At 51.8% G+C, this 14,022-nt stretch overlaps 1 protein-coding gene across 1 annotated transcript in view; it reads right to left on the bottom strand.

The window, feature by feature from the left end:
• NOS1 (nitric oxide synthase 1) overlaps positions 1–14,022 on the bottom strand; it is an 80,204-nt gene that overhangs the window by 49,727 nt on the left and 16,455 nt on the right. The window contains exons 4-5 of the mRNA XM_006754134.2: positions 1,522–1,650; positions 778–923 (exon numbers count right to left, since the gene is read on the bottom strand). Of these exons, the coding sequence (XP_006754197.1) occupies positions 778–923; positions 1,522–1,650 (275 nt within the window). The remainder of the gene's footprint in view (positions 1–777; positions 924–1,521; positions 1,651–14,022) is intronic.

Here is a 14,022-nt window from a genome sequence, read left to right on the forward strand (position 1 = left end):
AGAAACTGGAAATCTGAGTTTTAAAGAAAACTCTCCTCATTTTAAATGATGGCAGTGAATGAAATTTTAGAAAGTACAAAAAAATTATTATGAAAATTGTCAGACTTATGAAAAGGTCTAGGGAATAATACAATGAACACCCATGCCCCAAGCCTAAGAATTAATAAATAAATAAGGACTAATATCATCGATCCTTGGGGACTACTTCCCCATAATGGCCCACCTTCTTCCCAGAAGTGACTGCTATTTGGCATCTACATTCTCATGCTTTTGCTTATACCTCTGTCTACGTATACAGATAGCCCCTGAATCATGTGCAGTATTGTTCTGCAGGTTTAAAAGGTTTATATAAATGGTGATGACCTGAATGTACCCTTTTATGCCTGTCCTTTCCTTCTTTCACTCTGTTATTTTGTGAGCTTCATTCCCATGAGCAAACAGAGTGCTAACCCATTCATTTTTTACAGCTGTATAGTATTTCATTATGGAAAATAGAGCCTTTTATTTATAGATTCTCCTATCAATGGTGTTGAGGTGGTTTCCAGTTGGTTCTTTAATTTTAATTTTTTCTCTATTCGAACAGTGTTTCGGTGAACATTTTTATGGATGCCTTCTGTGCAAAAGTGTGAGAGTTCCTTTAGGCTACATATCCAGCCAGGGAATTGCTTGAAATGTTTCAAATGTAAGCAGCACTTTGCAGGCCAAACAAAAACATTTCTGGGGGCTATATTTGGCTCTGGGGCCACCAAATCCCGACCTCTGTGTATGTGAACTTGCCTTTTAATGGACGAGTAGTACTGATCAATGAACTCTTTGGCGAGAGGGAAGAGCTGCTCTTTAGTGCGGACGTCTTCAGGCCTCCGTACCTGCTGAGAAGGCTGCATGACGGAGCCCATACAGATGCGCTCGCTGCATCCCGTTTCCTGGAGGGAAAAGAGAGATTTGGGCAATCACTCGGTTCTGCCCAGGTGTGGCAGGTACGGGGCTGCAGACCCGCATGGGATATTCATGGTGGTGTTGACCTGGCCTCTAATTCCCCAGGGGGGTGTCTCCAGCACCAGCTTCAGGTCACTGTTGGATGCGGTCATCAGCCAAGGCAAGGGATGATAAGCAGCATTTTAAGGTTCTGAAAACGTTTGTTCAACTCAACAAGGGAAGGAGCGGCTTTGTGACTGGCCTTCCCTCGGTACTGAGTCCCAAGCAGCCACCGTGGCTTATTTGAACACATGTATGGTGCGTTGATTGCAGGAAATGGCCCGGACTGTTCCCCTCCCTATAGTCACACCCCTTGCAATAGGACTTTATGGCCACGCCCCATCAGGAGGGGGAGCCTCTTCCATCACCTCGTGAGTGGCCTGCAATGCACCAGATGCCGGCAGCCTCTGAGGCTGTGACAACCAAAAGTGTCTTCAGATATTGCCAGTACACAGGGCAGTCCCCCCCACAGAGAAGCATCCGGTCCCAGATGTGGCCAGTGCCGAGGTGGATCAATCCCGGTCCACACCCTCCTGAGCTACTCACCAACGTGCTCTTAAGGTGGAGGGTGTCCGTGAGAACCACGTCGGTCTCCCAGTTCTTGACCTTGAGGAAGCGGGGGCACTTGGAGGGGCTGCCGTTCTTTGGGGGGGACTGTCTTCCCGAGGCAGGGGCCTGAGGAGAGAGTGAAGATGGGACATCAGGCAGGAGGGCGCCGGAACATGGTCTCTGCTGGGACGGAGCGGCACTGCTCCTCCCGGAATCTGCTCCGAGTTACCAACTGTCTGCACAGAGAAGGGGTTGTCAGCTCCCTGGCTGACACCTGTGAGGTGGCTGGGAGCCTGGCGCCTCCACCTCTGCAGAAGGAGGTGCCTCAGAAGAGCCTTTCGGGTTCTGTTCTGGGGAAGAGTCAGGAACCCAAAGGTGGTCAGGAGCTCCCTGGTGCCAAGCACAGGGTTTGGCATTGAGCAGGGCCTCACTGAAAGTTTGCTGAATGAATGCACGACTGAAAGGACACCATCAGTTTCTCCGAAGGATAAAGCCCTCAGGCCTGAGGAGTCAAACCGGAGGCTGGGTCAAGTTACTTTTCCGGGCCTTCCTGCTACAGCCCGAACTCACCATTTCCAGCAGGTACTGGGGAAACAGGAGGTTTAAATTAGACAGGTTTGCAGCATAGAACGTTTCCCCCAAATTTCAGGTTCCTGCCTCTCGAAGATGCCCAGCATGTCCCTGTCCCAGGGCCTTTGCACTTCCCATTCCCCGTCTTGGACACCTTCAGTTCTCCATTTGTCTTCACCTCTGCAAATAAAACTGCCCAGTAGGTGAGGACGGGTAAGTCCTGGGCCGACCGATGTTGGCCCTCCATTTCAGACCCACGTAAAAGGGTCACACTCTGTCTCGGGCATTTCTGAGCAGTTGTCTACCTGCCGGGAGAGGTGTGCCCGTGCATCGACAACCATCGGTCACTCACAAGTGTCAGGGAGAGGCAACAGGCACGCCCTGATGCGACAGCTGAGCAGGGGAGGGGAGGAGAAGAGGCGACGTTCAGTGACGTTCATGCCAAAGAGTAGAGCAATGGGCCGTGACCTTGAGGCAGGGCCCCGTCGATGTGCTAGGTGCTGCCCTGAGACACCTTGCTCAGAGTCAGACAGGCTCCTCGACCTGGAGCACTGTAGCGGGAGAATGGGGATAGTAAGTGAATACACACACAGTACAGTTTCAGGTGGGGTTAAGAATATGAAATAGAAGGAGGTGATGATGACTAAGTGGAGGGGAGAAAGGCAAGTGCAAAGGTCCTAAGGTAGGGATGAGCACGCTGAATTCCAAGGACCAGCAAAGAGGCCAGTGTGCCTGGAGTATGCGCGTCATGGCGAGGACAAGGATACGAGGTCAGAAAGAAGGCAGGGTGCACGTTACATCAGCTTGGAGGACCTGAGTTGGGTGGAGGAGCTGTGAATTACCATTAGACGGGCTAGGTCCAGGACAGAGATCACAGAGAACTCTGAACGACTACTACTGAAAACTACCATTCAATGAGCACTTACTATGCGCCAAGCAATAACCTCATCATCCCCATTTCACAGATGAGAAAAGTGAGGCAAAGAGTGGTTAACCAAGTTGTCCAAGTTCACAGAGCTAGTAAGCCCGGGTCAGGAGTCAAATCCAGGCAGTATGACTCTCAAACCTTGCTCCTGTTTTGACAATCCTGCTGCTTGGCCATTATGCATAATTCATTCATGAATTCATTCATCATTCATTCATTCTACATACAGTTATTGAGTGAGTATCTCCTATGTGCCAGGCAAGGCAGCAAGGGCCAGGGCTACTGTGACAAACTAGACAGATGTGCTCTCTGCCCTCATGGAGCTCACAGCCAGAGGGAGGGGCGTCACAACTGAAGGAGCCACTATAACTGAGAGCAATGGGTACAGTAACATGGGGCAGTAAGAGTTTACAGGGGTCTGTGCAAGCACATAGGAGAGGCATCCCACCCAGAGCATTTGGCTTCTAAGTAGGACCTGACGGACAAGTAGGTGTTAACCAGACAAAGAAGGGGGAGCAGCAGGGCCTTGCAGGCAGAGAGAACAGCTGTGCAAAGGTGGTGAGGCGAGTGGCCTATCATAGCCACCTTTCTGGCCACTGGCCACCTCTGTGCTAAAGCATCCGTGCCGTCATGTTAGAGTGCGAAACAGGAGGCAGGTGAACCGAGAGCTCCAGAACAGAGCAGGGGACGGTAGCAGAGAACCAACAGAAACTGCCATGACTCCTGAGCTCCCACTCCTCCCTGCCCTGGCCAGATCTGGTCATCCCCAGTGGTTCCCATCTCAGCGCCGGACACCACCACCATCCATCCATCCATCCGCGCCAGCCACAGGGGGAGCTGTGCTGGGCATCATCCTCTTTATCTCCCATACTTACCCCACCCCCCACTCCCGCCCACTGTCGTTTTCTAAGTAGCTCTAAGAGTCCATCCGCTCCTCTGTCCAACCACCATCATCTCTCACTTGCATGACGGCACTCACCTCCTAAGTGTTAGCCATTACTGACTACAATCGGTGTTGTTATTCTGCTCACACAGTGCAACATCTGGCATGACGACTATAACTGTCGCTGTAACTACACCACTGCCTGGCTAGGAGCAGGAGAGGGACCAGGATGACTTCTTCCCTTGTTCCCCTTTGGCACTTTCCATCCTGCCAAACTTTAAGCCTTTTACCTGCGTCCCCTTGTGAAGCTACATACAAACAACCGCACTTCCTCTGAAGGCCCGGAAAGACATGCTAATACCTCTCTAGGACCGTCTCCACTGCTGTCTCTTCCAGCAAACGAACAGGTGGTGGAAGTCACACCCGGGCGAGCCTTTGTCGCAACAAAATCCTCTGATGGTGCCGACAACCGGTGCCCGTGAGAAGGAGTGGTCCTCCCTTGACCGTGCGGGAGGCACCAGACATCCTCCCTAAACGCCAGGCATCACTAGGCCAGTGTAGAAACTCTCTGCACCATCACAGTAATGCCCCGGAGGCTGAGGAGCAGCTGGAATCCGGGAGGAGGGAAAACAGAGGTGGTGCTGGTGTGGGGGTGGGACCCAGGACCCAGGGAGAGGGTGGGAGCCCAGGAAGGCAGGAGGAAGAGGTGTGGCAGGAGCGGAGCTAACGGGACGAATAGAAGAGGCATCTGTGGAGGTGCCAGATGTGTGCGGGGTGGTCGTCAGGAGCTGAGTAATTGGGGCCCCAGAGCCAGGCGTGCCTGCTCTCCACCCTGGGTTGTGCCGAGTGCACACTTGAAACCCAGCATTAGGAGGCCTCTGGCAGGGCTGCCGCATTGGGGCTTTGATGTTTTAATTAGCCAGCAGTCATATTAGATGACTCAAGAGGGGACAAGTGGGAGATTACTAGAGCAGTCAGGGCCTGCGTGGGGGATGCAAATGACTTTTCTGAGTGGGGACCCAGGTTCAGGTTAGAAAGGCAGTTAGTGGACCTGTGAGTCATTATGCTGGGAGCAGGGCGTGAGTGGGTTTGGGGCTGGCGGCTCTGTGCGTCCTTTTCCGAGTTGGTGTCTGCGGTGGGTAATGGGAGCGTTCCAGGTGGCGGGGGACACAGATTTGATCGAGTGGGTCCGGAGGGCTGCCTACTCCCAGCTTTGGAAAGAAGGCTCTGAGCTCGGGGGCATTTCAGGGGCTGAGTCAGCACCTCTTAGCAGAGGCCCTGAGGAAGTGGAGGGAAAGGGCCGTGCAGCCCGAGGGGAGACAGCTAGGCAAGGTCACTGCCAGCCTGGGGCTCCAAGCCATTCATGTTGTAGGACTTCTGACACCCCGATTGCTTCTCCTGTCCTTCCCTCCCTTCCATCTCTCCTTCAACAAGTACATACAGAGCACCTACTGTGTGCCGGGCCTGGTGTTCTAGGCTCCACAGGGGTCCCCACTGTCATCCCACAACTGGGAGAAGCACCTTACGGCTGCATGTCCTAAAGTCGGGGTCGGGAAACTCGGGCCCGCGAGCCGAACCTGGTTTGCTCCCCGTTTTGGCACAGCCTATAAGCTACGAATGGCTTTTCCATTTTTAGTTTGTTAAGTGAAAAAAATCCAAAGACTAATATTTCATGATGCATGTGAGTTACATGATGTTCAAATGTCAGTGTCCACGCACTCGTTTCTGTATTGTCTATGGCTGCTTTTGCAATACAATGATAGAGTGAGTAGCTGTGATGAAGACCAAGACTGTAGGGCCCACAAAGCCAAAACTCTTCCCCACCTTGTTCTTTTTAGGAAAAGGTTGCAGACTCCTGAGCGAAAGCATTGGATTCCACTGGCTGAAGTGTAAGCAATTTTACTGTGTCTCCATCTGCTTAAATGTCACTACATTAGAGATCTTTTCTGATCATTTGTTAAAACAACGCCTCACTTGTTACTCTGTGCTGCCTCCCACCTTTACTATGCTTTATTTTCCTTCATAGCACTTCCCCCTGCTTGCAATTCTTGTGGGAGTGTATGTATTTGCACGTGCACGTAAATATTTGTATCTTATACATTTATCTATGTGTCTCTAGATACAGTTTTTGGCCTACCCACTGTTCACTTTGTTCTATCTCTAGCCCCTAGACCAGTGCCCAGCATGTAGAACATGTTCAGCCAGTATTTGAGGTCGGTTGTAAACTGAATTGTGACCTCCGGGATTCATACATTGAAGCCATAACCCCCAGTGTGACTGCATTTGGAGATGGGATAGTTAGGAGGTACTTAAGGTTAAATGAGGTCATGAGGGTGGGACCGTCATCTGATAGGAGTGATGCCCTTAAAGGAACAGGAAGACAAAGACACACCTCTATTTCCACGCACACACGCAGAAAGGCTATGTAAGGACACAGCAGAGGTGGCCGTCTGCAAGCCAGGAGGAGAGCCCTCACCAAATGTGACCACACTGGCCCCTTGGCCTTGGACATCTGGCCTCCAGAACTGTGAGAAGTAACTTTGTGTTTAAGCCGCCCAGTCTGTGGAACTCTGTTATGGCAGCTCAAGCTGACTCATATAAGATCAAATGCATGTCAAAACTGAAGAGTCCACTCGACTGGCATGACTCAGTGGTTGAGCATCAACCTGTGAACCAGGAGGTCTCTGCTCAATCAGGTCAAGGCACATGCCTGGGTTCCAGGCTTGACCCCCAGTAGGGGATGTGCAGGAGGCAGACGATCAATGCTTCTCTCTCATCATTGATGTTTCTATCTCTCTCTCCCTCTCCCTCCTTCTCTGAAGTCAATAAAAAATATATATATATTTTTAAATTTCGAAGTCCCTCAAATGCTTAGCCAGAGACTAAAGAACCCCTGAAGCTACCTGACTGAGGGGGTGACCTTATCAAAGCCGAGTGTTGAAAGACATGTGACTGCAAGGTCTGCAGGCCAGGAAGGGAAGAGATGGAGACTGGGGTGCCAGGAGAGAGCCCTGAGGTGTGAGAGGGCGGGAAGGAAAAGGACCAAGTCAACACTGACTCAGAAGCTTCTGGCCTGAGTGGGTGGGAGCCAGTGAGCCTTAGAGCAGGAGCTGGGGGTGATGAGAAGGTGGAGGGAGGGAGGGAGGATTTTCAGGCAGGAAGGTAGACACCAGGCATAGGATCTGGAAGATCTCGAACAGAAGCCAGGCCCCTGCCCTTCCCCAGTTATACAGGAGCCTCTCGGTGATACAGGGACAGGAGCATGACAGCGGGCCCCTGGGAGACACAGGGCACCTCAGGAACTGCCATGGATTGAACCGTCCCTCCCAAATTCATATGGTAACGCCCTACCCCCAGAAGCTCAGAATAGGGCCTCATGTTGGAATTGCTAATGAAGGGATTCTGAAACAATGAGGTCATCCCGGCAGTCCTAATCCAACAGGACTGATGTCTCATAAAAGGGAAATTTGCCCTAGCTGGTGTGGCTCAGTGGATGCAGGGTCGGCCCCTGGACTGAAGGGTCCTGTGTTCGATTCCAGTCAAGGGCATGTACCTCAGTTGTAGGCCCGGTTGGGGCATATGTGGGAGGCAACCAATTGATGTGTCTCTCTCACATCAATGTTTCTCTCTCTGTCTCTCCCTCTCCCTCCCACTCTCTTTAAGAATCAGTGGAAAAATACCCTCAGGTGAGGATTAACACACACACAAAAATAATAAATAAAAAGGGGACATTTGGAGACAGACACGCGCCCAGGGAGAATGCCACGCAACCTGCCCGCTTTGCTTCTGCGCAAATGAGGGCAGACACTGGGCTGAGCTGGGCAGCAGGCCATCCCCACCAGGGGCCAGATGCCCCGCACCGTGCCCTTTGCTGCAGCGCCCCACAGCACGCTCCACCCTGTGGGCACCACCTCCCCCGGGCAGCCAGTGTTACCCGGTTACGAGCTGCGGCAGCTCAAGGTTCAGGACCACAGACCTGCAAAGCAGCAAGTACCCACCCATCCGGGCAATTAAAAAATTGCTACTTGACAAACTTAACCAACTGTGTTTAATGCCTCGGAGTATAATTTCCTCGTAGTGTATTCAAAGCATTATTTCGCAAGTGATTCATTCTTTATAATAACTCCGTGGAAGCTTGACATGGCTTCTTTTTCTCCCCCTACTTTGATTTTACAGCCCATGGTCTATACTCTGGAGGGGGTGGAAAAGGAGGTGCCTGGGAGGCAGTCCCATCACAGGGTGAGGGCCTCTGGCGATGAGGGGTCTTTAAGTCAGACTGTGGAGACTTTTTCCAAGTGGGTTTATGCTAATCGTTGCAATGAAATCACAAGATAACCAGATAGACAATTTGCAACTTGGTCCCATTACCACACGAGAATGTACATGTGCGTTATGAACTAATTTTGTTTATTTTTATTTTATTTTTCTAATCCCTAAGTGCTGACACTAGCTCCAAACAGCTGAAGCTAGTCCGGAAGGGCAGAACCTTGCTCCAAAGCCTCGCCCCTAAGCAAACCTCCCTCTCCCACAGGCCCCTGGGAACCAGCCTCAGGGTGTCCCCGTGATTTCCACAGGCACCTCCCCCTGGAGAGTCTGCAGCCCTTCAACCTCGGGCTCCCAGGCCAAGTGCGGTCATTGAAGGGTCCTTTCCTCTAAGGCAGTCTTGTGGGGACCCGGGCTCCCCCAGGGCCTGGCTCAATCTGATTGTAATGGACTTAGCCCGGGACGGGCTCCCCCAGGGCCGGGTCAATCTGATTGTAATGGACTTAGCCCGGGATGGCCCAGCCAAGGTGCTGACACTCATTCCAAAGAGCCAAGCCTACGCCCTAAGACCCCAACCTAGTACCAAACAGCTGTAGCCAGTCCCGAAGGGCGGAGCCTAGCCCTAAAGAGGGGAGCCCAGACCAGGTCAGCTGAGCCCAGTCCTGAAGGCGGAGCCTAGCCCCGTAGAGCAGAGCCCATACCGGAACAGTGGAACCCAGTCCCAAACGGCGGACTCTAGTCCTGAAAGGTCGAGCTTAGGCCCGAATAGCCCAGCCAAGGCCTAAGAGCCGAATCCAGTCCCTAAGTGCGGACACTAGTATTGAAGAGTCGCGCCTACACCCGAAGAGACAGCCTACCCCCAAGAACTGAACCTTGTCCTCAATAGTTGCGCCCAGTCCCGAAGGGCGGAGCCTAGCCCTGAGGAGCCGAACCTATTCCCCTATGAATTAATTTAAAAGAACTCCTGTAATTGTCTTGTGGCCTGCCGCCATTTTATTACATTGGACTGTGTGTGTGTGTTTACTAAAGAATTAAATTGCCAAATGTATATAGTTATAATGCACACGCTTTGTGATTATGTTTCTACCTTTTAAGATAACCTGGGACCCTCAGAAAATGGACGTGGGTTGGGTCTCTACTGGCCTCTGAGAATCTCTGCTTGGGTTTTGGCCACTGATACTGATTTGCAAAGAGAGGAAGCAAAAATGACTTTGACCCGACGTGGCCTCTCTGGGTAGAACCTGAGTGTGGCTGGGGTTGGAGGGGATGAATGAATGTGCAGAGCTGTGCCACTGGGCCCCGAACCAGAACGTCATTGTCCCACTCGGACAACATCCAGCATTGAATATACTCACTATTAAAATAAATAGTTAGCAAAATAAGTGGAAATTCCAGCAGGGCTGAACCCAAGCACCCGACAATTCAGGCCCCACTTCCTGGCTCCATCCTGGCTCTGACCGCCCAGGGAGGCTGGTCTCACGGCTAAGTGACCTACAGAGATCCTGGGGTCACCGAGTAGGTGATGACTCGGGTGAAGGGAAGCAAAAGGTCAGCAAGATTTGGGTTCGGGTCCTGGCTGGTTTGGCTCAGTGGATAGAGTGTCAGCCTGGGGACTGAAGGGTCCCAGGTTCGATTCCAGACAACCTTGGTTGCGGGCACATCCTCAGTTGGGGGTGTGTGGGAGGCAACTGATCGATGTTTCTCATCTATGTTTCTAACTCTCTATCCCTCTCCCTTCCTCTCCTTTAAAAAAAAAAAAAAAAATATTAAAAAAAAAAAAGATTTGGGTTTGGCTCCCGCAAGAGCCTGGGGACATCTCTGTTCAATATAAATTCCTGGAACGCATCTTTGCTGAGGGTCCTTGTTCTGTGTTTGAGGGCACCTGGGAACACTGGGTAACCTGGGAAAGGGAGGGGACTAAAGATGCAGTATGGGAAAATCCAGCCTGGTGTCTAACTCTGGTCATGAGCCAGATGGAGAGAAGGGAGAGCCAGCCTGATGGAGCTGGGGGCAAAAATGAGTTGAATAACCACTCGTAACTAGGAAGGTGGGGCACCCTCCCACAGAGAGAAATGAATCTTAAAACACAGGAGGTTCCTCAAGCTTCTAAGAGGCTTAGGGAAGGGAGTCATCAACCGGCACCCTGAGATGTCAACCTGATTGGGGCCCAAAGAGTCTGCTGAAGGCAGCCAGGTGGGGAACTTGTGGGCATGATCCTACAAAACCCCAACCATCACGGTGACTGCAGTGTGTGTGTCTATGTCTGTAGCTTGTCTTGGATGTGGAAGTTTCTGGAGGTTGAGGCCAATATTTGATGAAAAGCTGACACTTTGGTTGTGAATTCCTCCAGGGTAACAATCAAGGTCACATTTAGTAAATGCCTGTTTTGTGCCCAACTTGGGTAAGGCCATTGCACATTTACTGGTTCATTGCATCTTCATGGAAACCCATTTTTTCAGACGTGAAAACAGAAGCTCTGAGAGGTCAGGTGACGATCGCAAATTAACAACTAACAGGCAACCGGGCAAAGCATGGGATCAGGGCTTCAAAACTCCTAGCTGTCCACTCCGGGCCTCACTGCGTTCCCTCTGCGCATTCCCAGAGCCTGGCCCCAGGAGGCATGAATGACATATGCTACAGTGACTTGAATGATCGACAAGGATGATGATGTGGTCGTGATGGGACAGAGGTGCAGCCCTGTCACCAAGACTCCCTTTCCCTTTCTGGGCCACAAGGGTGCCATCTGTAAAATGGGAATAGTGCTTCTTGCCCTATCTGCCTCTCATTAGCAAAATAAGAATCAGTAATATATCTTTACCTAAGTTAGTGACATAATAATTAGCCTCATTATAACAACAACAATAACAATACACATTTTTTGAGCACTTACTCTATGCCAGGCTCTATGGAGTTAAGAGTGGACTGTGGCTCCATGGCCTGAGTTCAAGTCCCATCTCCTCCAGTCACTAGTCATGTGACCTTCATCAAGCTACTAAACACTTTCTTTGTGCCTCAGTTTTCTCATCTATAAAGTGGGAACAATAATAATACATCATTGGGTTGGGTTGGAGATGAAGTGAGACTGCAGACCTCAGGGGCTTAGCACAGTGCCTGACCTGGCTCAAGAAACATTAGTGATGCCCTGGCCGGTGTGGCTCAGTTGGGTGGAGCATTGTCCCATTCACCAAAACAGTCTAAGGTTCAATTCCTGGTTAGGGCACATACTCAGGTTGCAGGCTTGACCCCCCCGTCGGGGCATGTGCAGGAGGCAACTCATTAATGTTTATCTCTCATATTGATATTTCTCTCTCTCTCCCCCCCATCTCCTTTCCTCTCTCTCTAAAATCAAAGAAACATTTTTTTAAAGAAACTTAGCTATTATCCTATCCTATATAATAAAAGGCTAATATGCAAATCAACGGAATGTTGGAACGACCAGTTGCTATGATGCATACTGACCACCAGGGGGCAGAGGCTCAACACAGGAGCTGCCCCCTGGTGGTCAGTGCGCTCCCACAGGGGTTGCGTTGCTTGGCCAGAAGGCAGGCTCACAGCTGGCGAACACAGTGGTGGTGGCAGGAGCCTCTCCCGCCTCTGCAGCAGTGCTAAGGATGTCTGAATGCCAGGGAGCAGGCCTAAGCTATCAGTCGGACATCCCCCGAGGGCTTCCAGACTGCAAGAGAGTGTAGGCCAGGCTGAGGGCCCCTCCCGCCAGTGCACGAATTTTGCGCACCAGGCCTCTAGTATACGTATAAAAGGCGAATATGTTAAGTGTCCCTCCGTCTGACTGGTCGCTATGATGCGCACTGATCACCAGGGGGCAGACGCTCAACACAGGAGCCAAGCTGCAGTGACATGGCAGCAGCAGTTCTCGGGTGAAACCGAGAGGAGGGAGCCCGATTCCTCACGGGGTCACACTATTCCACCTTTGGGCGTGGGTTATGTTGTTGCTGGGGCACTGTTGGCCCTGAACCTGGTTTACTGCACACTTGCATTTGTGTTCCACACCCTGTATGACAGCGATTTTGCAGAGTGCCTTCTCGCACTCTGGACCCCTTGGGGGATGTCAGAGAGCCGTTTTCAGCAGATCCCCACAGGTCAGCCGAAGGGACCCCACCTACCGGAGGGACCCCGCTCGCTCCACAGATGCCTTTTGAGCCATGGGCCACCCCAGGTGCAGCCAGCTAGGGAGGGACCAAGGGAGGTTGGCTCCAGGGCATGTCTGGCCTGTCTCACCCAGTCCTGCCCCTTTCAATTAATTTCCTTTCAATGTGCAAGAATCCGTGCGATTTTGCAGAGTGCCTTCTCGCACTCTGGACCCCTTGGGGGATGTCAGAGAGCCGTTTTCAGCAGATCCCCACAGGTCAGCCTATGGGACCCCACCTACCGGAGGGACCCCGCTCGCTCCACAGATGCCTTTTGAGCCATGGGCCACCCCAGGTGCAGCCAGCTAGGGAGGGACCAAGGGAGGTTGGCTCCAGGGCATGTCTGGCCTGTCTCACCCAGTCCTGCCCCTTTCAATTAATTTCCTTTCAATGTGCAAGAATCCGTGCACCGGGTCACTCGTTATTATAGGTAATGCTATCACCCACACAGGACCTCATTTCATCCTCCCCACAACCCCAAGAGCCGATCAGACCCACTGAGAAATGAAGGCTTGGTGCAGATGCTAGCTGTCTGCCCAAGGTCACCAGCAGGAAGAGGCTGACACTGGGCTGACCCCCGTGCTGCGTGCCTGGCCCAGGGCTGTGGGTAAAGGAGTAGGAGGGTGGGGATGGCCACACACCCACAAGGTGGTATTGCTATCAGTATTATTGTTATATTTTTATCCCAACATCATTAATGCGCAGTGAGTCAGAGCTGACTTAGAAGGTTCCAGGGCTGTCACTGAGAGCAGAGTGTTCGCTGGTTTGTCTTCATTTGGACACAGTCGAGCTGGCTCCGGCTGCCCCCTTTTTGGTTTTCAGCAAAGCCAGCACTCGCTAGCCAGTTGGGGTGCGAAAAAGGACCCTCACGAGGCCTGGTCTTTTGAAGATTGGGGGCCCACAAGCACTCCCCAGTTGCCTCATCATTCGGAGCTCTCCAGAGTGGGGCGATGCTGACACTTACTTGGAAGCAGAGAATAGCTTCTCACCAGATTTTGACATTTGGAAAACATCCAGAAGCCCATGTCCCCAGGGCTGAGGGAGTGCCAGGCTCCGGATGAGGTGGAGGAAGTGGAGGGGGGGTTTCAATAGAAGCCATCTCTCTGACCACCTCACTGCCTCTGTCAGCCGGAGGCTGGGGAGAGGAGCAGCCGGCTGAATAAGAGGGGAGAGCGCCAAGTGGAAATCTCATTTCCCTCAGTCCCGAGACCCCCTCTGCACCCACTAAGGACTGGACTGATGCTTAATTAGCATGTGAAAATAGACGTTCTGCCTTCAAGCAGGGCACGGTGCCACCCCTTACCCCTTAGGAGAGCAAATCAGGTAGGCAAGGGACTAGGTGCTTAATCAGAAGGGAAAGCAAGAGGGCTTGATTCCACGCTAAGGATTTGCAGGGAGAATGGACAAACGAACAGTTTCTCCTTGTCATCTGATCTTGCACTTCCCAGCTTCCAGGACAGTGAGAAAGAAAGTTCTGTTGTATGAGCCACCAGGCCATGGTATTCTCTTCTGGCAGCCTGGACGGACTGAGACACTGATCATTTCACCATGATATCCTGCAAAGGCGGCCAGCGGTGCTAGTCATCATGCCTGCTCTGTTCCCAGCATTGAGCCCCACCCCCCAGGCTTTAAGTTCAGGGCTATGTTCAGCGTTAACACTGTCTAACTGAGGTGGACGGCATGAAAGGAAATGGCCAGAGTCCTGCCGCTCA

The sequence above is a fragment of the Myotis davidii genome, unplaced genomic scaffold, assembly GCF_000327345.1.
Source record: "Myotis davidii unplaced genomic scaffold, ASM32734v1 scaffold1330, whole genome shotgun sequence".
Lineage (NCBI taxonomy): Eukaryota > Metazoa > Chordata > Mammalia > Chiroptera > Vespertilionidae > Myotis > Myotis davidii.